Here is a 23741-nt window from a genome sequence, read left to right as displayed (position 1 = left end):
GACTTGTCAAATAAAAACCAAACAATTAGCAGATACATATAAACTTCTACAATTCTTAACTAATGGGAATTAAGAATAGTTATAGTATTGCAATGGCAACCCACAAAATCAAATTATCTAAATGCTAAAAGAGCATTGAAGCCCATTTGTGGTGTATAAAAATATTAAACTCAATACTAAACAATAAAAATTACCAAAACAAATTCAAGGTAAAGGGGGAAAATGAAAAGCCATTAGAGAATTCATAATCCAATAAGCGGTGAAAAAAAAAATCTAGAACTTTCATGGTAACCAGCTAAGCAGCAACACGAGATTGCTAAACAATTAAGCCTTATTGAACAAATTGTACATATAAACTTCTGTCCGTTAACCAACATGAACTAAAAAGAGGTATAATAAGCACTGAAAACCTCTGCTGTTGTTCCTTCTCAGCTTGTTTACGAGCAAGTTCAGCAGCTGTAAAACCAAATGTATCAAACAGCATAGATGTCCCCAAGGAACGGCCTTCCATTTCCTAAATGAATGGGACAAGAAAGACAGACTAATGAAAACTTGAGTGATGTTATATAACTGGATCAGTGTAATAAATGAACAGATCATACTGCTTTCTCATCATCGTCCAAGAAGTTAAGAATATCTTGCTGTTTAATTTCAGCTCTGTTCTTGCGGGATGATGTAAATGACTGTGGAGTCCACCCTACAATTTTTTTTCCCATGGATAAATAAGCAGCCACCATCCAGAAATTTAGAATTCAATCAAACCACCATAACCCAATTTGAGCTATAGCCATACCCTCTTTGGAACCCACTGTATTGTAGTAACCAGCAGAATAACCTCCAGTAAATGCTCCATGAAATCTTCTTCTTCCTTCTTCGTCTGTAACCTGAAATATTCCTACATTTGGTAAGGGTATCTGACATTCAATATACGAGGTAAAAGGAAAACAAAACAAAAAAGACTAATACTATATTGCACCACCATATATAGGTTTTATAACTACCACTATAACCACTTTTCCCATTAAACAGCAAGCAGAAATTGAACAGCATCATAATTATGTCAAATATTCCTAGAAGACATGTCAGAGATTACACAAGAATTGAATGTCATGACCCTATGAGCAATAAAAGGGTATTATTGTAATAGGATATAATAGTTTGTTAGGGATGTTTTAGCAAGTGGTTAGAAGCACATGGGAGCATGTGCTAGGTTGTTAGAAGGCAAATATGCCTATAAAAAGTTGTTGTAATGGTTTGTTTCCTTATCCAAGAAATTAATGAATTAAAATCTGTTTTTCTCCTCTTCCAAATTCTCTCCCCTTCTTGATCTTCATCCCCCTCTTTTCTGTTCTCTAATCTCCCTAACACTTCTTCTAATCTCTCCCTCATTCTTCCAATTTCCTCCTTAATTTCCTTCTGTTCCTAGCCGTAGCTGAATCGGATTCTTCCAATTCCCAAACTGATCCTAGGTTAAGCCCTAGGATCATGACATTGAATAGCCCTAGCAAATTTTGAGTGTCGACCTAATGTTAGGAATAGGAAGTTCCCAAAATGCTTGTGCTCTAGAACTCATGTAGGTAACTCCACCTACCAGGATTGAGGTTTGTGATTCTAGTTGTTCTTGATATTGTAGGAAGTTTCTAAAATTTTGTGGATGTAGAAACACGGCTCACTTTAAATTCAATAACATTTATCGTAGGAAGTTTCCTGGATTGTTGTAGCTGCTATAGATGAATTAAGCCTAATACAAGTTTCTTCAGACCAAAGAAAACTTGTTGGGAAACCATTGACACTCGTTAAGTAATGAAGTTTTACAGAGGATACAGCCATGGATAGAGATGATTGAAGATCTATAATTCATATGGCCAACCCACGGATTAAGGTTTTTTGATTGTCATTATTGTTGCTGAGGATTTTCAGTTTTCAAAACATACCAAAAGTGCATATACAGTGCAAGAAGGAAGGGAAAAAGACGAGCAAATATTTTCTGCTAGTGCTAGGGCACATGGTGTATCCTCAATGACCCTGTAAAGCCATGCTTCCTTGAATTACAAAAAAATCCAATTGAACAATACTAATGTACCTGCAACAATATATCTCAAGGTCGCACCGGAAATTAGCAGAACCATCAAAATTTAAGTATCAGTTGCAGGTAGAAACATACTAAAACCCAAAGGATGCAGGCACACGACCAAGGAATTCTCGGGGATTTACTCCAGAAAACAGTAAAAAGTCAGTCCAGAATGCTTAATACGAAATTAAAAGGCTATAACAACAGAACTGGACAACACCAACAAATCAACGAGGAGGAAAAATTATTTGCATTTGAAACAATTTACAGTTCAACACCTCTTGCTTCCAAGGAGGCAGGGTTCGCAATTGACCAGAAGCCTCCGCAACGGCTTTCTTCTTGCGGCTGGCGATCTCTTCCTCTCGCTCAATCGGCGTTCCAAAGAACACGTAATCCTCTTCGTCACTGTCCATTTTCTGCTCGCACGCGAATTGATTGCTGCTGTTGAACACGGGAACTGAAGTCAAGGAATGAAATCGTTACAGGAAGGGGATTGATATGCGAAACCCTAACTCCGAAATTACGAGCTTCTGGAAGAGGAGAGATGGACAGAGAGGCTTGTAATTAATTTTAGATAAATTTAACTGCTGCCCCTCGAATTTTACATTTTTGTAATAAATTCATTATTATTTTTAATTTAACTTTTAACATTATAATTATTAAAATTTAATTTTTATTAAAGTTTAATCTCTATTTTGATCTTTCATCAAATTTTATTAATAAAAATTGACATAATATGTGTTAATATAAATTCTCAAATTACTTACCAATAGGATATAAATTAGTTTTAATATTCAAAATTTTTAATTTTATATTAATATATATATTATATTGAATATCATTCACAAAATTTAGTAAAAATTAAAAAAATATCTAAATATGATGATTACCCAAATTAGTTGGCGCTCAAGGCCAATTAATGTTACCCCCAAGGGGTTAATATTTCATCGGTTCAATAATTGCTCAAGTCAAATAGACTAAAATTATGTCAAAGTGAAACCAAATTAATTAAATAAATTTTAAAATTAAAATAAAATAAATAAATCAATTAAAAAAATCAATAAAGTTGAAAAATGAAAAATAACAAAAAGCCAAAAACATCATTTTTTATATTTTAGTCGATTTGATTATTTTAATTTTTTTAATATTAAAATCAAATCAAAATAAAATAACTGAAATTGTCAAACTTTGGAAGAAAACTAAATTAATTTATGAATTGAATCAAACCAACAATTTATGCCAATTTGAATTATTTTTTTCCAATCTAACTAAATTATTGCTCATAATTAATAACCATATGTTAGAGATTAGGAAAATTTTTAAATATATTGAAGGTGGTTAAATATATTTATTTTAAAAACATGCCATTTGACTCTAATACTTTAAATAAGATAGATTTCTACAAAAACATAAATTATTAGACCATCTCGAAATTTGTCCAAGAAACACATTCAAATACCTAAAACAAATGTAAAATAAGAATAAAGATAGAGTAATAAATCTAAATATCATAATTGATAATTTTTACTTTAATATTATGTATATTTATTAAACAATACTTATAAATAGTGATCCTAAACAAAATTTGAAGGATCATAATTATTTTTATAGTCCACCTTCATGAGATTTAAGAAAAGGTTAGTTATAAGTTTTTCTGAGTATATTTTATAAAGTAGTCTTAAATCACAATAAACTTTATTAAATAATGGTAGGTGAAAATTTTAATCAAGTCAAATAATTTAGTTATAAACAAAATTGATTTGCTTATCGATTTGTGGAATATCTTATCGTTTGATGGAGTTAAATTCAAATAAAATGTTAAGTTTGAGAACAAACTGAATAAGTAATCGATGTTAAATAAAGTTTAGATAATAAGACAAACTCAAATACAATCCAACTAAGATATACACATGTTAACTAAGCTAAATATCAAGTGTTATCAATTATGTTACCCTCGCGACATAAATCAGGTGATAAGGATGAGTGTTATGTTGGTGTCAATTCGGTGGGCACGAGTTTAAACCTTCCCTTACACAATGAGGTAAAGTCTCGCGTTTGCGATTTACTTTCATCTATGTAATCGATGACACGAGTACGAGAAATTGTGCAAGAGCAATCATCCCGAGTATTATCAATTATGTTTTACTATTATATATTATGTGACAAAAAAAAGTGTTAAGAAATAAGTATTTGACAATTAAATATAGTTATGTACTTATCGATTTTAAAAATAAATAATAAATGTATATCAAACTATAAAAAAATATACAGAATATTACAAAACACAATTATTATATTTAATAATATCTCAAATTAATTGTTACACATATAATTGTACGAAAAACATGTATCATATAACTTAACAAAATGATATAAGGTGTGTTTCACGGATAATGGGCCATTAGTTGAGTTACAGAGTTTATGGGCCTAGCCCACTTTCTGCACTTGGTATAGGCGTGTAGCTGGGTCCCCTACATCGGCAGGGGCACGGACAAAGCCCTGACCTGTGCCCCTCTCTTCGGCAATTCATCAAACACCTGTTCTCGGCCAGACCAGACCTAGAAGACCACTTCTCGCCACCCCAATACAAAATCCTTTCATATATATAGCGAAAACAACAAGCCTCGTCGCAGATTGCTCCATACGCCACTGTCAGACATGTACTCCACGCGCTAGCTAGCATGGCGTAAGTTCGTGCGTCACATACACGCGCTAATGGTGCGCGCGATGATCGAGGTCGATATACAGAAATTTTGCCCTAATCGCCTCCGGACTCGAGCCTACTCTCTCTATATTGACGTAGATCTCTCTGCAAACTCGATTTGTTGTTGATTCTCTCAGATCGGTGGATTGGTTGCCCGTTCGATCGCCGGATTCGCGGTTTTTGGCATATCGGTGAGTCGATTCTCAATTATGTCTAGATTATCTTTAGATCTGTTGAATTCCGGTTTGATATTCATGAATGGAGGTATTTTGTCTGATTATCGTGCGATTGAGATCTGATTTGATTTTTGAAGGTTCGCAATGGAACCTATGGACATCGTCGGTAAAACGAAAGAGGATGCGTCCCTTCCGAAAGGTTTGTTCCTGTTCCTGGGTTTATTTTATTTTGATTTTTCCTTTTCTTGTGCGGTTGTATTTTGATTTTTCTTGCCTTTGTGCACACACACATGTATATATGTATCGATGCAACTTATATCTCTGGCTTCTGTTTTTCTTGTTTTCATTTACTGGGTATCTTAATTTTACTTTTTGCCATCGAAGAAGGTCAATTTGTGCGATTTTATGTAATTATCTGCTGGGTTAAATATGCGGTTAATCTCATGAATCACTTTCCCTAGGAACGCTGCCTGTTAAAGTTGATTATTTATTTTTATATTTCTTCACTGTATCAGTTAGCAACTTTTTTACTTGTAGATAGTGATCTTGTATTTATTGAACTCATGCTGTCCTAATTATTGCTTGTGTTCACATAACTCAATTCTCACCAAGCAGTGATCTTTGCTAATTGCTATGCTTGTGAAATTTTGTTTTGGTCACTGAAAATGAACATTTTGGTGAAAATTCAGATGATTTTAGCTGGCAGGGATACTAACTATTTAGCAGGAATACATAATTTGGATGACTTTCATGCTTGTAGTCTACGGTTCTCATGATTTGCACAAATTTGTTTAAACTTTTGATGTTTGTTCTCCATAAGCCAAGACATAGATTGCAAATCTCTGCACCAACAGTTTCTCTTAGAAAACACTAGCAGTATGGAGGAGTACCTTGATGTTTGTACAGTCCCTCTTTACCATCTATGTTCAATTCATTTGGATTCAATTCATAGGTCTCTATTAGCCAATATTGTATTCTGCTTGATGTTCTTTTACAGGAATTCAATTATCTCCTTTCAGCGTTTCATTAACTCTATGACTTAGTAAGTTCATAGCGTGCTTGAGCTGAATTGGTTTGTCACGTGTATTTCATAAACCTAATGTAGGAAAACAAATTATTAAGAAGATTGGGTTGTGGAATGGATTACCATCATCTGCTATATGAGGCTGTGGATGCTTTAGTTTCCATGTCTAGTAAAATATTTAATTCTATCATAAGATGCAATCATATTTAGCTGTCATCTGGTTTTTTGATTAGTAGCATTGTAGCAATCCTGGATGATGCACTCCTTTAGTGGGTTTATTTGCTTGGTGTACTATTGTTTTTTGTCATTAGGTAGTTTTGTTTTGCTTAACTAATATGTCTTATGATTTAACTTTCAGCAACTATGACGAAGATCATAAAGGAGATGTTGCCCCCAGATGTTCGTGTCGCAAGAGATGCTCAGGATCTCTTAATTGAGTGTTGTGTTGGTGAGAACTCAACCATAGAACTCAAAAGCTTTCTTTAAATCAGTGTACATGTAATTGATATTATCATTTAATTAGGAATGCCTTTATAATTTTTCCTAAACGATGAGTGTTGTGTTATTTTATGGTGGATGTTATATGTAACTGGAAATTTGGTCAGCAGCATTTGGGTTAATTGAGTCAATTGTTCATTTTTATTTATGATGGCCTTTCTCCTTGTTTGTTACTAAGTTACTAACAGAGGATAGGATAATGAATAGAGCTCAGGAGAATTTGTAAAGCTCAGGTACTTGAATCTTTGGAAAGTAACATCAGTTCCCCCCCCCCCCCCCCCCCCCCCCCCCCTTTTGAAAGAAAATGAATATCAATTAAGATCTGAAAAGGCCATGAGCTACAAAGAGGTCCTACCAGCAAGAAGCAACATAGAAGGCAGGACCACAGAAGAGTAAAACTAATGACAACACACCCGCAAGCAACATAGAAGGCTGAGGGTCCATCAGTTCATGTTGCTTTAATTATGTAGCTAACAGATTAAATTCATGTTTAGGCAAATTATTATTATTATTATTATTTTTTGGCATGCAACTTTTTTTTTTGGTTTATATATGTTAAATGTTCTTTTTTTTTTTGGCAAGAGGAGTGTGTATCCACTATAAAACCTTGATTATAGTATAGGGATGTATGTATTTTTCTTATATAGTTGTAAGTAAAATAATATAGACAAGGATAATCCCTCTGGAATCAATACCACATCCAAGTTCCAATGTAAATTGAACAGACCTTGCAATATCATCATAAGAGAGGGAGAAGCATACCCTGTTTTAGCTTGCTCATCTCTAACAAGGTGCTAGAGATTCAGATACATGCAGCACTATGATCCATGACAACATCAGTTGCCATGAAAAATCTCAGCCAAGTTCCCATATTCAATCCCAGAGGAAGCAAAATTAAAAAATTCATTCCAAATCCATAGATGGTCCAATCATATAAGGGGATTAAACGGCCCATTTAGTTATCACCCAACAGACAACCTTATTCCCCTCCTATGGTCATATTCCATAAGTAATTCTATTAGAAGCAGTGACCTCTCTTCCCAATCTTTTTTCAAAGTGGGCCTCAGGAATCTGTACTTTTAGTTATAAGATTAACTTGAAAATCCTTTCTATTAATGTTAGGTTGACTCGAAGATTTTCTAACTTGTCTCTTTTTGGCAAAATTCGATCTCTCAGTTTCTGGAATTGAGAAAATTTGTTCCTGAAGTGCCTCGGACCATTACCCCTTTCAGTGTTAAATTTTACATTATTGTGGCCATTTGATGCTAATCGTTTTCCATGTTACTTGTATGGATTAAGTATCTGCTTACGTATCCCTGTTTCCCTTGAGGATTTTCTTTACTGTATAATCATGCTCTCTTGTTAAGTTCATTTTCTAGTTTATATTATAAACAGATCTCATGATAATGCTTTTCAATGTTCCTTCAGAGTTCATAAACCTTATTTCATCAGAGTCAAATGAAGTCTGTAGCAGAGAAGAGAAGAGAACAATTGCACCGGAACATGTACTCAAGGCTTTGGAGGTTTCCAACAATTCCTTTTCTGCATGTTCAGTTTCTTGTTGTTTGTGTGTTTTGCTACCTTACCCAATTGTAAATGGACAACAGCCTGGGATGTTTCGTGTTTTTTTATTGATAGTGCGTCCTTATGATGAATATATGAATACATCATCTTAGTTGTAGACACTGAAAGATTCAAGTGAACATATGTTATGTGCAACAATTAATATACAGTCCATCTTATCTGTATATGCCTTCCCGGATAAAGGTGCACAAATGAAGGTCTCATCTAGGATTGGAGCAACTTAAGCATCCATGAGCTGTATAAATATGTCATTTACTTATCTTCTGGATGTCCTTTTTATGATGGAGTTCCCAATTTTATGATTAACGCATGGTTACTCTAGCTAGGGTTTTGTTGTCTCTCAATACTTTCGAGTTTGCCAAATCATACTATTTGATGTAATTCAATTATTGTAGCAACTATTATCAATTTTAACATCAAATAGTTTGAACAGTGATTTCTATTTTTTTTGTATACAATGAAAATGGATTCATTTCTCGATAATTTTGCAGCCGCTGGGGTTTTCGCCACCCAGTGGCCAGATAAAAGTAACAGTTGCAAATACAATTTTGATATGAAGAGTAGCATCAATAGAAATGGGTTTACACTTCCATGTTCATCTCCTTACGTCAAACCTAGAATTTTCAGTAAACTTGTCTTTGATCCTAAAATTGCCATGCCTTATAAATGTGGTTGTCTGCCAGGTTCTTGGTTTCGGGGAATACATCAAAGAGGTTCATGCTGCATATGAACAACACCGGCTCGAGACAATGGTAAGATATCTAATTCTTCATGCTCCTTTCCGCAGTTAACTTTAGCAAGATTGATATTACAAATGGATGGAACCTGTCTCCAAGTTGTCAGTGGTTCCCACCTTGTCTGATTATTATTAGACATACCCACTCATCCTTAATTGTGTCTGCTTCCTTTCATCGTATGACCATTGACCTTTGTTATGAAGGTTCTTCGCCCTCCAGATTATATATCTATGTTTTATCTCCTTCTAATTTTGTGGTTAAGTTCAATCTGTGAATTAGCCATGTCGATGCAATCTTGTGGTTGCATGCTTGGTGCCAGTGCCTCTTGTGCTTTCTGTTGCCCTGTTATTCTGGGCTCGTGTTCTGTTCAGTCCTGCCTCTGCTGGTAATCATCTCAGCGAATTAGCCATGTCTATTTTGGATGCTTTCAGTGATTATCTTCAGGCCTTTTTATATGTTTTTCTTTCTGTTTTTCTTTGGCCCAGAGGGTGATTGTTGTTGTTTTTCCCCTGATTTTTTGGTGGTCCGGGGTTTGCCTCGGCCTTCGTTTGTAGTCGCTTTGGTGTTAGTTTTTGTTTTATAAAATTCATACTTACAGGGGAAAAAAAAAACACTTCATAATAATGCCTATTGACTATTCTCTGGGAAATTCATTTCTAGCAGGACTCGCTGAAAAGCGGGAAGTGGAGCAACGGTGCCGAAATGACAGAGGAAGAAGCATTGGCCGAGCAGCAGAGGATGTTTGCGGAGGCCCGTGCAAGAATGAACGGCGGGGTCACCATCCCAAAACAAGCGGACCCCGAGACCGTGAATCCCAAACAGTTGGAGACCCAGGATGAGTGTGAATAGCTAAGCTTAGGACCCTTTGTTCTCTTTTAGTTGTTTTGAACCATCCTTGTTAGTCCCCATTAGTGCTCTAGCTACAGGCAAGATGCGAGCACCTGACCACCCCTCCCGTGCTTCTCTTCTCCCTTATTTATGTACAAAAAGAAAAACCCTAGATGTTATTGTAATTAGTGAGAGTTGTAAAATTTGCTTCTTCTTTCATGCGTTTACTTGCACTCCTTTTTCTTTTATTTTTTCCTTTTGTGAAATCACCTTTTTTTTTTTTTTAATCTTTTATGGTTTCGTTGAAAACTTGAATACATTTGATAAAATTCCAAAAAGAAGGTGATTCGTAATACTTGAATTTAAATAATTATTTGAGGACCAAATTTGCTTGTGAAATATAATACCAGTAAAGGCTAACGTGTGTGCTCGGATTTCACTCGAATTTGACATAATTTGTCTTGTATTAGGGTTTAAATCAAAGGTGGGTGAGATTAATCATCATACGTTGGGCCGTAGGCAGGGGTTTGTCGCAATTGTTTGTTGTAATGGAAGATCAAATAAGTATTTGCTGTGACTTCCCACCAAAAGTTGTCTGCGCACAGTGGCAACTAACACAAGACAAAGTGGGGAAATGAATACTGAATATAATGCCATGGTCACTTGGTCAATAATCACAGCGTGAATTTTCAACCTGGTGCTCATTTTTAAGAGCCGCAGAACTGTCGGAATGGGCGGATTTCGCCCTTTTCAGGAGGGCCCTTCGTATATTGCAGCATTGATAATGTTTATTATTGTAGCCCATGAAATCTTTTGCACTATTCACCCCACTTAGGACGTCTCTCTCTCATAACTATTTTAAGGGATAAATCTGGATTCTAAGTGTACTTGTTGAGCATGGAAGTAACAAATCCATATCTTCACCCCATCCATTAGGTTAGGTTAATTTTGATGGAGCCAACTGCTTTCAGCAGACAGCAGCTAATCATCTCTCGTTTTACCCAAATACTGTCCCAAGAGACCTACACGTCTTAAATGAACCAGCATTGTGAATATTTTGCGTTGTTCATTCATCTTTAGTCTTTTCCTATAATCAAGTATTTCAAGTATAAAAAATTGAACTCCAAATGGTCATTTTATACCTCAGATACAAAAAATGGCATTTTTTTTTTTTTGGGTGTCGGCAGTGATGATTTGGAAGTTAGTTTAGATTTCAATAAAATGTTTTTTTCTTCTACTTTAAATATAACATATGATCTAATGGCATTATATAGAAGATACAGTTACGAATAAAATTGACTAAAAATCTAGTATTTATGTAAACCACCTCACTAATGAAGTTGAAATTTGTGATTGTTATTGTCTTCTCTTTCTAACTTAAATAGTATTAGTTGATTTGTTTAATCTTTAATCAGGTACAATACAGAACCTGCAGCTGAACCTGATAGAGGCAAAATCCAGGAGGAGAAAACAAAAAGAAGGAAGAAGAAGAAAGGGTTGACACCTTTGATTGAGTTAAAACCTGGTAATTAAGGAAGGCTGAGAAGTAGGAAATTAGTTCTGGAATCCTGAGGTTAGAGAATAGAATAGAAGAAATGGGGGATCTGGGGTTGTTCCCTTCCCTCCTGTGGCAATGGTGACTATCCATTCCATCCCCTTTGCTATGTTTGGAATCAAGTCAAAAGAAGAGTCAGTCAAGCAATTCCTTTTGCTTCCTGCCCCACCAGGAAAGTGAAACAACACAAACCTTGTCTCTCAGATTCCTTTCTTTATTTCAAAACCTCTTATATCTATCTGGGCCTGTCCCCTGCCTCTTCTTTACTGCTCCCTGCTGCCCTGGTGGGGTAGATTTTGTTTCCTTTGTCAGGATTCTCTTCCACTACTCACAACAAAGGACTAGAAAACAAACCCATCCTTGGATAACCCCACCAATCCCATTTTTAAAAACAACAAAAATTTAAAGCAACCGAGAACACACCAGAATCTCTCTCTCTCTACCCACCCAGTAGCAATCTTTAAGGGGGCTGCCTTGCCTTCCCAGCCTGAAAAAAACAGCCATGGCTAAGAGCTCAGAGGAATTGTCCTCCAAGAGACACTTCCACTGGACAACTAAGGTCACTGATGAAGAAGAAGAAGAAGAAGAGCCTGCAATTTCAATTAAGCCTTCAACCGCTGCTCAGGATGAGAAGGACGAGGCCGATCACAAGCTACCCAAGGCTGCTGAGCCAGCAGTGGCTTCTTCAGTAGCGGCGCAAAGGAGGAGGCTGCAGGCCATGGCAGTTTCCAGGTTGAGATCAGTCCTCACTGTATTCAGCAAGAACAGATCACAATTCCCACTAGGCTTGGGCTCCAAAGTAATAGGCACCCTCTTCGGCCATCGCCGCGGCCACGTGCACTTCGCATTCCAGAAGGACGCCGGCTCCCAGCCCGCCTTCCTGATCGAGCTCGCCACCCCGATAAGCGGGCTGGTGCGCGAAATGGCGTCGGGGCTGGTCAGAATTGCCTTGGAGTGTGACAAGGAGGATGAGAAGAAGGCTGCGTGCAGGCTGCTGGAGGAGCCTCTGTGGAGGACTTACTGCAATGGCAAGAAGTGTGGTTTCGCCACGAGGCGAGAGTGCGGGGCCAAGGAGTGGAAGGTGCTGAAAGCTGTGGAGCCTATTTCAATGGGGGCTGGTGTCTTGCCAGGGGGAGATGGAGATGGAATTGGTGAAGGAACAGAGGCTGCTACTGCTGATCATGGTGAAGTCATGTACATGAGAGCCAAGTTTGAGAGAGTTGTGGGGTCTAGAGATTCTGAGGCCTTTTACATGATGAACCCTGATAGCAATGGTGCTCCTGAACTTAGTATTTACTTGCTCAGAGTCTAAGCTCCCTTGGAAGCTCTGAGTTCAGCCACTCAGTTTTCCCCCTCTTTTTTGGGTATTTTTAGACTAGTTAAGGATAGTAAAACTAATGATACTACTTGGGCTTTTGAGTCAAGAAAATGGAGATCTAGCTCTCTGTCTCTAATATTTGTCGCCTCCGACTCCATATTTTCTTGGAAAACTTGCTTTTTTTTGTATCTCTCAAGTTCTTTTGGGTGGAATGGGAAGTATATATAATCCAAATTATACAATATTGGTTAATGAGTTTTTTCTCCCCATTATGCGTATGGATCAGAGTCTGATTGGTCAATATGCCAGCATGATTAACTATCCTTTGCATCTTGGTTTATTTTCTTTCTATTTCTATAAAAACAAATTGTGGAATTTCCTTCCCTTGGGAATTAAACAATAAAGGACTCCATGTCAATGACATGAAGAGCACTTTATGCTCTCTGTCTCTGCTTTTCTGTATGTGTGTGACTTCCATTGTTTTGGAGTTAATGAACACTCTTTGGATTGCTTTGCAACATTTTCTACACTCTGATTATTACTGTTTCTATCTGTTTTGTCTCTTTAAAACAACTTACATGTAAGGTGACTGTGAGAATTGGTTCTGGTTGATCATTGCAATACTCGATCAACTCTACTAGAAATTCTGGGTTTGATGCAAACTGTCTGTTTCTACGGTAATTAAAGTAATCCAACTGCTTGAATCTGATGAGGGACATGATAAATACAGTTTCAGTTTCTTTCTTCTCGTTTATGTATAGTTTCTTAGTAAATATCATATGAGGTCTCGCCTCTTCTCTGTATAACCACCCTTAATGACATTTCTAATGCACGGAATGTCTTAATTTGTGAGAGTTTATGGAGAATCGTTTTTTGCACATATCCTGATCTTTAATTTTTTACAAAAACGTTATTTCATCATTTCAATCTTAAAAACATTATAGAAAATCTTAATCTTTTAATCTCCCAGTTATTTCTAAAGCTACTATTCTCTACTATTAAAAAATCATCTACTATTCTCTCTATTAAGATGGGCTAGCATCCTTATTGAGTATTTTATTTCCCTTTCTCTAACTTTATTTTATTTTATTTTCTTTAAATGATGGCATAGGTTCCTCTTTTAGGCAAGTAGGTTATGAATCCCATTTCAACATTTAGGCATTTGATCCAAAGGTGTTAGATGTTCCAATCATTGAATTTGATGATCACAGTAACATGAGAATCCCCAAAATTTATTTATTAAAGACAAATCATGGGAGTGCACAAAAAGCATATCAAAGTAAAATTTATTACTGACAGCTTAGCCAGCTCTATGATTTGGCTTTTGACTGCCATTTCACACTGCCAGTAGTGGATATGGCTTTGCATCACCAAATCCTCTTCCACATTTTCCCACCTGATCAAATTTTCCCAGAAAACTCTTCTTTTTTCAATTGCTCATAGAAAATGAATCACTTTGAGGTTTATTCTTGACAAATTCTTCTTCATTCCAGTCCATATTAGATTCTTCCTTCTTTCTTTTAGAGTACATTTAACATAATAATATCACACTACATGAAATCTAACACTCAATGTTGCGTTTGGATCTTTATTTCATTTTATTTTTTCTTTTCAAAAAAGTACTAAGAGACTTATAGTTTTTTTGTTAAGTCGATTCATCCTCAATATACCATTATTATCTTTTATACTCTGTTTATCATTTGTTGTACTATCTATTCTCTAATAAACAGTTAAATATTATGAATACTCAAGAGAATTGAAAAGAAAATATACTTTTAGTTGGTGATTATATAGTGAAAAGAAACAATTATTTCCCATGAAAAACCTTTGCTCATTTTCTTTTCTTTTCTGATTAACCAATGAGAAAAAAAAGAAAAAACATCATGAACATCATGGTCTTGTTATTTCCTACCCTTTAACCCCACAAGCTCATATCCAAACATTGCCATATCAGATGGTCAAATCTGGGCAATATATATGTATATATATATATAAATGTATATATAATCTAACACTTGCAGAAGCAGTGGCTTCTCAGGTCCAGTAATTATCCATTGCCATTACCCTCCATGTTTCCAGGCTTTTCAATTTTCCCTGGAAAGTGAAGGGTGTGGGTGTGGGTGTGGTGTGGATCACAGCTATGAAAAAAGAAAATAAATAAATAAAGGCATTAATCAATATAATCAAAACGTTACCTTCACGGTAATCGAGGTTGTTTTTGATCATGATCATCTCATTATTATTCAAAAATTCAAAAGTTTAGGCCACTCAGCTTTACACTATTATGACTCCAATCAATGCAGGTTACTTAGAAAAGCTACTTGGCCATTACTGGGGAGTAGTATTCTATGTTGAATATAGGCATCTAATCATTGCAACTCTCAGCTCTCAATGGCCTCACTAGCTAGCTAGGTCTGTTCTCTTCTCTCATTCAGTCCTCTGGTTAAGGTTTTAACATCCCACTTGGGATGAGTTAAAAACATTTTAGATTATTTGTCATATACATACATATATATATATGTGACCAGAATATAGTTAATTCTCGATTGTCATACAATATAAATGATAAATATTATTATTTTTAAGTATATATATGATGTGACCAGAATATGGTTGAATTTCGTATGATGCATTATTTGTTTGGGCTTAGAAATATGTAGAGTGATCGCATGATGTTGTTTTGAGAAGGATTCTTGTTAAAAAAGAGAGTGGCCCCTTCATCGCACATAGGCAGCAGGGGGTTGGGGCAGGCTTGGTCCATACTAATAGTTCAACACAGTTGATATTCTTTTGTTTAGAGACTCATAAATATAGTCGCATAGTTTTGTTCTAAGAGGATCACCCATGGAGAAAGGAGAGTGACCGTTTCTTATAAGTTATTATTGCTCAGCCTTGATTTGCATTTACGAGAAATTATCTCTTATGGCAAACGCTTTTACTAAGAGAAATATTTTGCCTAAAATTGATGATCATTACGTACATGTTCTCTCATATATTTGAGAGGTTTTGTATGTCCCCCAAATTAAGGGGTCATAATTCCTATAGTCTTAGATGTATAAGATTTAAAAAGGAATAAGAGAGGCGCAAAAAAGATTATTCTTTTTTATGATAGAAAAAATATGTCAAATTAAATAATCACGTTAGAATAAAATAATTCTTACTCTTGTGCGAACTTAATAACAGATATCCAAATAGAGCAATATTGAATAAATAATGCGAGAAAAATAAGAACACAAGATTTAACGTGGTTCACATCCATGACCCCAACTCCAAATAATCTTCCATTATAATAAAATAATGGATACAATCGTTCTTCTCTAAATAATACTAAAAACACACTAAATTTTTAAAAACTCAATAATTCTTAACACACTAAAATCTCCCAAAGCAACAAAACAATTAATCTAATCACAACTTTCTCAGGAATAAAAATTCATGGAATACCACTAAAAAATAATAAGGAAATATCTCACCAAAAAAATGTCACTACTCGGGTGATTATTCCTCTCAAATGGAACGTTCAATCTTAATTTTAACCGTTGAATTTGAAGAACAATGAGTTATGAAGGTGCTTTCCAAGAAACATGACGATCGGGTCACGAGATGTGAATATATCAATGATTAATTGATAATTGTCTGGGCTACTCAGATATCTCAAACTCACAACTGTTGTTGCTCTCGATTTTTTATGGAAAGTTGGTGACTGAAATTGGGATTTTCTCACACAATCACACACATGCAAACACACCCCGCTGCCCTTGTTTTGTTTCATATGTATAATGGAGTCCTCCATCCACCAAATTAATAACCATTGGGCCCTTTTTCAATTAAACAAATTTGTTTGGTTTGGGCCTTGATCCACCACACATGTAGGGGGATACCCAACATTTGAGAGATCCAACTATTGCATGCTTGCAACTATGTATGTGTAACAATAACTTCATGTTTTTGAAGAAATTTCAACACTATTCGTGGTCTATGGCAAACGCATAGAGAACAGTTTAATCTTAGGTTCTTTTCAGCTTGCTGATATCATATGGTCAGATTTGGCATTAGTCACTTGGGAGTTCACAGTAATATATCAGATGAAGCTTTCATATGCATAACATTGCAGCAATGGTTATGTGAATTCGTCACAAGAAGAATCTGATGGAAGATAAAAAGGAAAACGTCGATGATTTGATTACAATGGAAAAAATGAAGTGTAGGTTTAATAACCATCCTACTTCTCGGCCAGACATAGATCAAGCGTAGTAAACGAAATACAGAAAATGAAAAGTACAACTACTACTCACACACAAAAACCAGCGATACAGCGAGATACGTGTTTAGATCAAAATAGATCCTACTCACGGCAGAAGTTCTGTCTCTAGACCATCGATTACAAAATCTCAAACAGAAGTAAAATAATATTACAAAAACAACAACTGAAAACAGAATCTAAAAACAAGAATAAGTATAGATCTGTTCAAAACTGATCTCGCGATCAAGATTTAGGATCTCACAATCTCTCAAACCTCAGGCGCTTAAAACAACATAGAGATTAAAGCAATACCTTTCATTTACCACACGATCTTACCATAAAGACAACCAATTGATCGAACAAGAGAGAAGGATTCACAGGAAGTGTCTCGCTTCAAAGAGACGCCGATTTAGGGTTTCAGAAATGTGAGCAAATGCAATATGTGGAGATTAAGGCATTAGACAAGCCATTTATAGTAGTGCCAAATGGACTGATGAATGGGTTGGGCCAATAACAGATGCAATACAGAAATGTATATGGACTTGGGCTCGGCCCAAATCTAATATCAACCCACACAACCAAAAGGCCACATAACATATATATCAACATAATATATATACATATTTAAATTTAAATCAAATGAAAATTAAATGCAACTCAATTTCATATAGAAATTATGCAATCAGATTTGATAAATCAAAATATAAATGAAAAAATATTTAAGCAATTTTGAATCACACAAATCAACACGAAGAACTTGAGCTGCTAATAACTATACAGATACATGAATCATTTCCTGAAATATTAAATGTTTCTGGAGCTAAGAGAAGAAACAAATGAGATAATATAATTTTGAACAAATTGTGCCCTCCAATAGCCATGAACAAGGCATTTGTTAGAAAGTCAGGCAGGTCTGGTTACACAATGGTGAGCTTAGATGAAGAAATCAACATAAAAAAGTATGAAAACCACAAGCCAAGCAGTAATCTGTCTTATGCGTCAAACCGGCTCAAGCAGCAAGAAACCATAGTCCTATAAAGTGGCGTCATTTTCTTGCCTTCTTTTGGTCATTACAGGCTTGATCTCTTCACTACTGGCTCATCCTCCTTCCCCCTTCCCCGTTTCGAAGTTCAGGGCTTCTGACGAGCGAAACCTGGCTGAATTATGTAATTCATGATATGTGGCCCAAACATGAACGCAAACAGGAAACATAGATTAGTAAACTGCATTAGTTGCAGAAAGAAAAAAATTCAAGCACATGCTTAAATACAATAGCATACTAAGTCATTATCCCACTGCTCTACTGGGGTAGGTCCTAAAGTTCCAAGGAGAAAAGAAGAATTTCGGGGGGGGGGGGGGGGGGGGGGGGGTGTGTCCTAATCAACCCGTTCCAAAATATATCATAGAAGATGCTTCAAATGAATTAATTCATTGATGAACTTATGAATCTTTTTAGCATAAGCCTGTTGATTTTGGAAAGATAAGGAGTGGGAAAAAATATCAGTGTACCTGAAGAAGCATGGAGGGAGCTGCTGTAGGATCATTATGGACATGACTTCTAGTTTTTCTTCCATTCAACGTGACAACTGATGGACTATTAGCTGTAGTTATGTCCCAGAAACTGCGTTTCTTAGCCGTTGGTGCTGGAGACAGAAACCGATGGCATGGACTCTTCAACTCTCCCTCATTTTGCTGCTTTGGCCTTAAACTTGTCCTCGTGACAACTCTCTTCGTCCCCTCCCCTCCCGGTTGTTTCCCACCCTTCCGTGAAAGCTCATGGATCATGCCGTCCTTCTGCTTTATCTGCAGTGCATGATCCTTCCTCATTCTCCCAATTTCAGCCTCCAAAGCCTTCACTGTCCTCCGAAGCTCCTTAACTGTCTCATCTGCCCCCTTCTTTGAATCTGGTGTGAAGCAACTTCCAGGCAAGAAAGTGGATCTGAGCCTTCTCTTTTCGTTTGGTTGGACAGAGGGGGGAGGAGATAAAAGAGAGCTGACAGAAGAAGGAGTTGGTGACGCGTTTGTCGCCAAGGATTGTGTCTGGAGAGTTAAGAGCTTTTGTTGTTGGCGTGCCAATTGTGCTCTCAATTCGCGGTTCTCTTTCTGCAATTCGAGTAATAGCTTAGCCTGATCTGCTTCAGATTCAGGTGCTTCTAATATTTCCTCATTTGCATCCGATGCCTGAGATTGTGTAAGACACGATAGTGCACTTATATCACTAAAACATATAAACTAATTTCAGAAATAGCCATAAGAGGAGGACTAAATGAAGATAGAAATTACAGAAGAAATTTTATACGGCATAGACTAAATTTCAGGACTTCATGCATTGCTGGACAATGTGATAAATTATGATGTCAAAAGCACTTCTAGATTGTAGGATGGATTTGAGAAACTGTACTGCAATAACAACGCCGCAAAATACTGAAGGCAAAAGAATGAGAAGCTTAGTGGATGAACCTTTGTCCGAATTTCTTTGGCTCGATCAGCCCAATGAAGGGTGTTTTGGGTTTCACCAAATGAGAGATTACTTGGGCTGATGTTGGCTATCATTACAGTGTTACAAGCTCCCCCTAGAGAGTCCTTGAGAAGTTGGGTGAGCTTAGAATTGCGATATGGGATATGTTTCTTGCCCTCGACGAGGGCATTGATACAGCTGCTTAGTGCCAGGAGTGACCTATTTATGTTGGCACCCTCAAGTGATCTAAGTGTTCTCTGATCAGTAGCAAGAGCTCTCTCAGAACCTGCAAGGTCAATAAGTGACAGCTTCCCTACTCGGTTGACAACGTTATTGCAGGCATCTTTAGCTCGATATTCAACTGTAACCTGCTTGTAACATCATTACAAAAGCATTAATTTTCTTTTTTCAAATATACAGCAGCTGGACCATTAAGAAGCTAAATTTTTCTTTCCAAGTACCTGCAGAATAGCATGGGAACGTGATGAAGTTTCATTCACACGAGTAGGTTCGGTGGTTCGATTTTGGTTACCTTGTTGAAGCAATGCCATAACCTGTCACAATTTGAACAAAAACAGTGAGTAACCTTTCCATCACTGATGCAGCTTATAATCTTAAATCCCACAGAGAAAGGGATCAGGAAAATTACTTCGTCTGTGGAATAAGCACGATACTGAGTAAGCCCTGCTGCCACGATCCCCTGGAACATATATAGTACTTTTCTTTCAGTTGTCACTTGAAAACACGAATGAGGGAATCAGATGATGTAGAAACAATGAACAAAATGCAATGTCTTTAAAGAAAATTTATCCACACCCCGAACCAATGTTAACAAGTAGATCCATTATGAGAGTTGCTATTGCAAAATATTGGATCGGACCTGTTTATCTTCTCTAAGGACTAGGGGCCTTCCTGGAGAAAGCAAATCTCTAACAGTTTCATTATAGACCTCGAGATAAGATAGATGAACCACATGGTTCCCATCGAAGCTCCTCTGCCGAATTTTATTGAAAAGATCTTTGATTGCCAAAACCATCACCCCTGGATTCTCCACAGTACCCAACATGGTGTACGTTTTCCCGGCTCCTGTGGCACCATAGCAGAAAACTGACCCGTTCCTTCCCTGTAAAACAGCTTCCACCAGCTCCGCGGTTCTGACAAATCATTATACATAACGTGGTAAGGAAATCTTCCTTCTTAAATCAAATGATGAACTTTATTACTGTCAGGTGAAAAGCAAAATAGGGAAGAATAAACTTGAGAAGATTAGATCACCTGGATTATATATATCTAATCAAATACTAGTTCTCATGAAACAAGGCTAGCAGATACAAGCATATAACTTAACACCCATATTTTTGAATGCATTTGAATTTGTCAATCCTGAATCTCTTGAAACAAAATTGGGTTCCGGTTTCTTATATCAAAAGCAACAGATGTTTTTTCTACCTCTAAGGGAAAGCCAGCACTCACTATCCTCTCACATCTTTCTCCGGTAATCAAGCTTGATTAACTCTATTGAGAACACTGCAAATTTGTAGAATCAGAGGAACCATAAAACATGCTTGTATTGAAGCCTGAACTTCTGAATGTTGATATTAATCTTGTTAGTGGTATTAAGGTTTGTGATTGTTGTCATCATCGTCGTTGATAATTTGATATTGATCTCACTGGCATTGCTGAAATATGAAAGTAAGGAACAAACTACAACAAAGAAATGGGTTTCATGGAACTATGAGCTATTGATAGGTCCAAAACACATACACAATGCTTGGAGTCGGAATTAATTGAAGGAAGAGAATTCCAATCACTTGTCCATTATTTTCCCTTTTCTTCTCATCCCCTTCAAAATCCTAGAACCAATCATAAACTGATGAATGACACCCAACTTGGAATCAAGAACTGATTCTTCATTGGCGCCAAATTTAGGTAGATAAATCCTTCCTCATGTTATATATAACTAGAGAAGAAACTAACAAAGAAACGGATTGCTTTCTGATCATAATGAAATTAAAGGGAACCATTTTAGACTCTTCTATTTGAATAAGATTTATCAATCAGCATGTGCATAACCATAACATAAAAAATGGGCGTAACTCTTGCTTTGCGAGAAGCGAGAGCCGTATTTGTAGGCAGTTTTCCCTTTATTTTTATTTTTTTATAAAGAGACTGTTTTCACAACATGAACTCACGACTTTCCGGTCATAATGAGTAACCTTATTTTTACTATTATGGCTCGGCTTAACCAGGCAAACTGCAGAGGAAAAAAATCAATTTTTTTAACTCACGTTGTAGAATAGACCTCCTGTTGGGAGGTGGAGTCAGGGAAGGAGGCATCAAAGGTGAAGTGGCGTCCCCGGAGCCTCTTCAGCCGTAGATAGTCGGTCTCGGTGGAGAATTCCGTCAGGTAAACGTCTCTCCGGTTGACAATCCGGACGCAGCACCGGGATCCAGCTTCCTTCTCTTTCTTGTTCATAGGCCTAAGCCTCACGAATACCAGAATCCTACTTCCGACCCCACTGCTCTCTTTCTCCGGAACAGCCTCCGTTTCTTGCCCATTCTTGGCCCCCATAGACAGTTTCCTCGCCACAGTGGTTGAAACCGCCGCCTTTCTCGGGCACGAAAACCCGACAATCCTGTCGCCGCCGCCGACCACCGCAACGTTCTCTTTCCCGTCCTCCAACGCCGGCGGCTGCGGCAACACGTAGGTCCTGGTGACCGTTGTATTGTGCATTGCGTTCTCTTTCATTGGAAGGCACTGTTTGGGTTCTTTCTGCTCCTTCTTCTCTTCTCTCCGGCCAGAGCTGAACAGCTCAACACTCGGATGAGTCGAAAACCGGGGCTCTTCGGGCCTTAGAGCCGCGTTTTTCAAAGCCGCGGAGGCGAGTTTTTGCTGCTCGTAGAACAGATTCAGCGCCTTCATCTTCTCTTTCAACCCATGGTGTGGATTTCTCGGTGGATTTCTCGGCGGCTCATTCTCTTCCGGGCCGGAGCCGATCTGAGACCTAGTTGACACCGGCATTCTACTGGAAGCTTGAAACTTCACTATCCAAGCATGCCCTAGTGGATTTCTTCAACACCCTTTTGCTGGAAAGACTGGGTTTTTGAGTTGCAATTTTCCTGGAAAATGCGAGAATCTTGCTGGAAAATTAATGGAATTGGATTATGGACACAGCACAGGAAGCTCAACAGATCTTTTGAACGAGCATGGGAAACGAAGGGAGAGAGGGAAAGATCAAGATCGTGCGTGATTCTGGGGTTTTTCTTGGGGATGGATTTGGTCCGTTGATCTTAACGAAATGGACGGTTGGAATAAAGTGGGGAAGGAATGAATTTGAAAGGTATTGATACGCGCACGCCTTCCCGTGCTCTTTGCACTCCGCGCACAAGCGTAAGCTGCATAGAAAGTCCCAATATTCCTCCAAACGTGAACTGCTGACAGTAAATCCTGGAGTGGTGGAAGCGGTTGGCCTCTGAATTTTTTGAATGTCAATTGTAACGGTCAAAATGTATCGGATCCCAAACGGTCAGTCATCATCAGCCTGGGGGCCGGGCCCCCTCAAACTTTCCCTAGCCACCCGGCCCACCCTTAATTTCTTATAAATATGTTTTATTTTTTAAAATAAATAATATTAAAAAATATGACTCATGTATCATATTTTTATTAAAAATTTATAAAATAAATAAAATAATAACACATGATCTCCTTAATTTTCTTCAATAACAAGATGCCATATAACTGAAGATATTGTCATCAACCGTGACTTTTATTATTATTTTATTAAAATTATACTAAATTTTGAAACACTTTCTAATAAAAATACACATATATCAGGTTATATAGATATCCATTATTTATTATTTAAAATTACGTCAAATTGTCCATAATATCATATTTACCTTCACATGGTGTGCTAAAATTATATATAGCTTTTAATAATTTCTTTTATCAAATTGAGACTAGTGTAATTTTGGAGGGTTTGATGTACTATATCATCATTACAAAACAATAAAGATATAATTATGTTAAGTCGTGGGATAAAAGATACGATGCTTTGAATTAACGACCTACATTAAATATCTCTAGCTTCATAATAGTATAAAAATTAGCTTTCACTTTTCATCCTCAAAAATCATTTTTTTTATATGTTAACTAAACATTTTATTATTTTAATTATACTATTAATCTATTTTTTTAATTAATTTAATTAGTGTGTAACTCGAATTTTTTATTATTTAAATTATACTAAAAAATTTATATTTTCAAGTCAATTTAATTCTTATATTTTTATGTATAAAAAAAATATAAAATAAGATGATAAAATATACATTACACTTCATTAATGTCAAAGTAAATGAGTTAAATTGATTAAAAAATATAAATCAAGAGGTATAATTAAAATAATAAAAAATTTAAATTATCATATAAAAAAGTCAAAGTATAGGTTAAACTTACTTGAAAATATAGGTCAAGACATATAATTGAACAATGAAAAATTATAGTGACTATACAAAAAAAAAGAAAAAAAAAAGAAGTGAAAGTAT

The 23741-nt window shown here is 36.5% G+C and overlaps 4 protein-coding genes across 5 annotated transcripts in view; 2 read left to right on the top strand and 2 right to left on the bottom strand.

The window, feature by feature from the left end:
• LOC127794230 (G patch domain-containing protein TGH) overlaps positions 1 to 2622 on the bottom strand; it is a 34767-nt gene extending 32145 nt beyond the window's left edge. Inside the window, 4 exon segments of the mRNA XM_052325175.1 lie at positions 411 to 514; positions 603 to 697; positions 794 to 884; positions 2350 to 2622. Coding sequence (XP_052181135.1) covers positions 411 to 514; positions 603 to 697; positions 794 to 884; positions 2350 to 2484 — 425 coding nt within the window. The 5' untranslated portion in view covers positions 2485 to 2622.
• Positions 2623 to 4596: 1974 nt separating this feature from the next.
• Positions 4597 to 9841, top strand: LOC127795865 (protein Dr1 homolog). Of its 2 annotated transcripts, none has more exons than XM_052327818.1 (6): positions 4597 to 4966; positions 5089 to 5150; positions 6334 to 6423; positions 7902 to 7996; positions 8741 to 8809; positions 9458 to 9841. In XM_052327818.1, exons 2-6 carry the CDS (start codon positions 5096 to 5098, stop codon positions 9641 to 9643), a joined length of 495 nt encoding a protein of 164 aa, XP_052183778.1. In that variant the 5' UTR covers positions 4597 to 4966; positions 5089 to 5095; the 3' UTR covers positions 9644 to 9841. The 2 variants fall into 2 exon arrangements, with proteins under 2 accessions (XP_052183778.1, XP_052183777.1); XM_052327817.1 differs by having other exon boundaries at positions 4598 to 4966; positions 9455 to 9841.
• A 1625-nt stretch (positions 9842 to 11466) lies between these two features.
• On the top strand, positions 11467 to 12788 carry LOC127794082 (protein MIZU-KUSSEI 1). Its single transcript, XM_052324975.1, has one exon. The coding sequence runs from the start codon at positions 11680 to 11682 to the stop codon at positions 12487 to 12489; it is 810 nt and encodes a 269-aa protein (XP_052180935.1). The 5' UTR covers positions 11467 to 11679; the 3' UTR covers positions 12490 to 12788.
• A 4683-nt stretch (positions 12789 to 17471) lies between these two features.
• On the bottom strand, positions 17472 to 22630 carry LOC127794019 (kinesin-like protein KIN-8A). Its single transcript, XM_052324878.1, has 7 exons — positions 21485 to 22630; positions 20077 to 20350; positions 19846 to 19896; positions 19658 to 19750; positions 19199 to 19564; positions 18248 to 18919; positions 17472 to 17895 (listed from the first exon to the last, which is right to left on the bottom strand). The coding sequence occupies exons 1-7, from the start codon at positions 22216 to 22218 to the stop codon at positions 17869 to 17871; spliced, it is 2217 nt and encodes a 738-aa protein (XP_052180838.1). The 5' UTR covers positions 22219 to 22630; the 3' UTR covers positions 17472 to 17868.
• Positions 22631 to 23741: the final 1111 nt, after the last annotated feature.

Source organism: Diospyros lotus, chromosome 2 (assembly GCF_014633365.1).
Source record: "Diospyros lotus cultivar Yz01 chromosome 2, ASM1463336v1, whole genome shotgun sequence".
In the NCBI taxonomy this organism is placed as follows: Eukaryota; Viridiplantae; Streptophyta; class Magnoliopsida; order Ericales; family Ebenaceae; genus Diospyros; species Diospyros lotus.
Note: the sequence above shows the minus strand (reverse complement) of the source record. Positions and strands in the feature narration are given on the sequence as shown.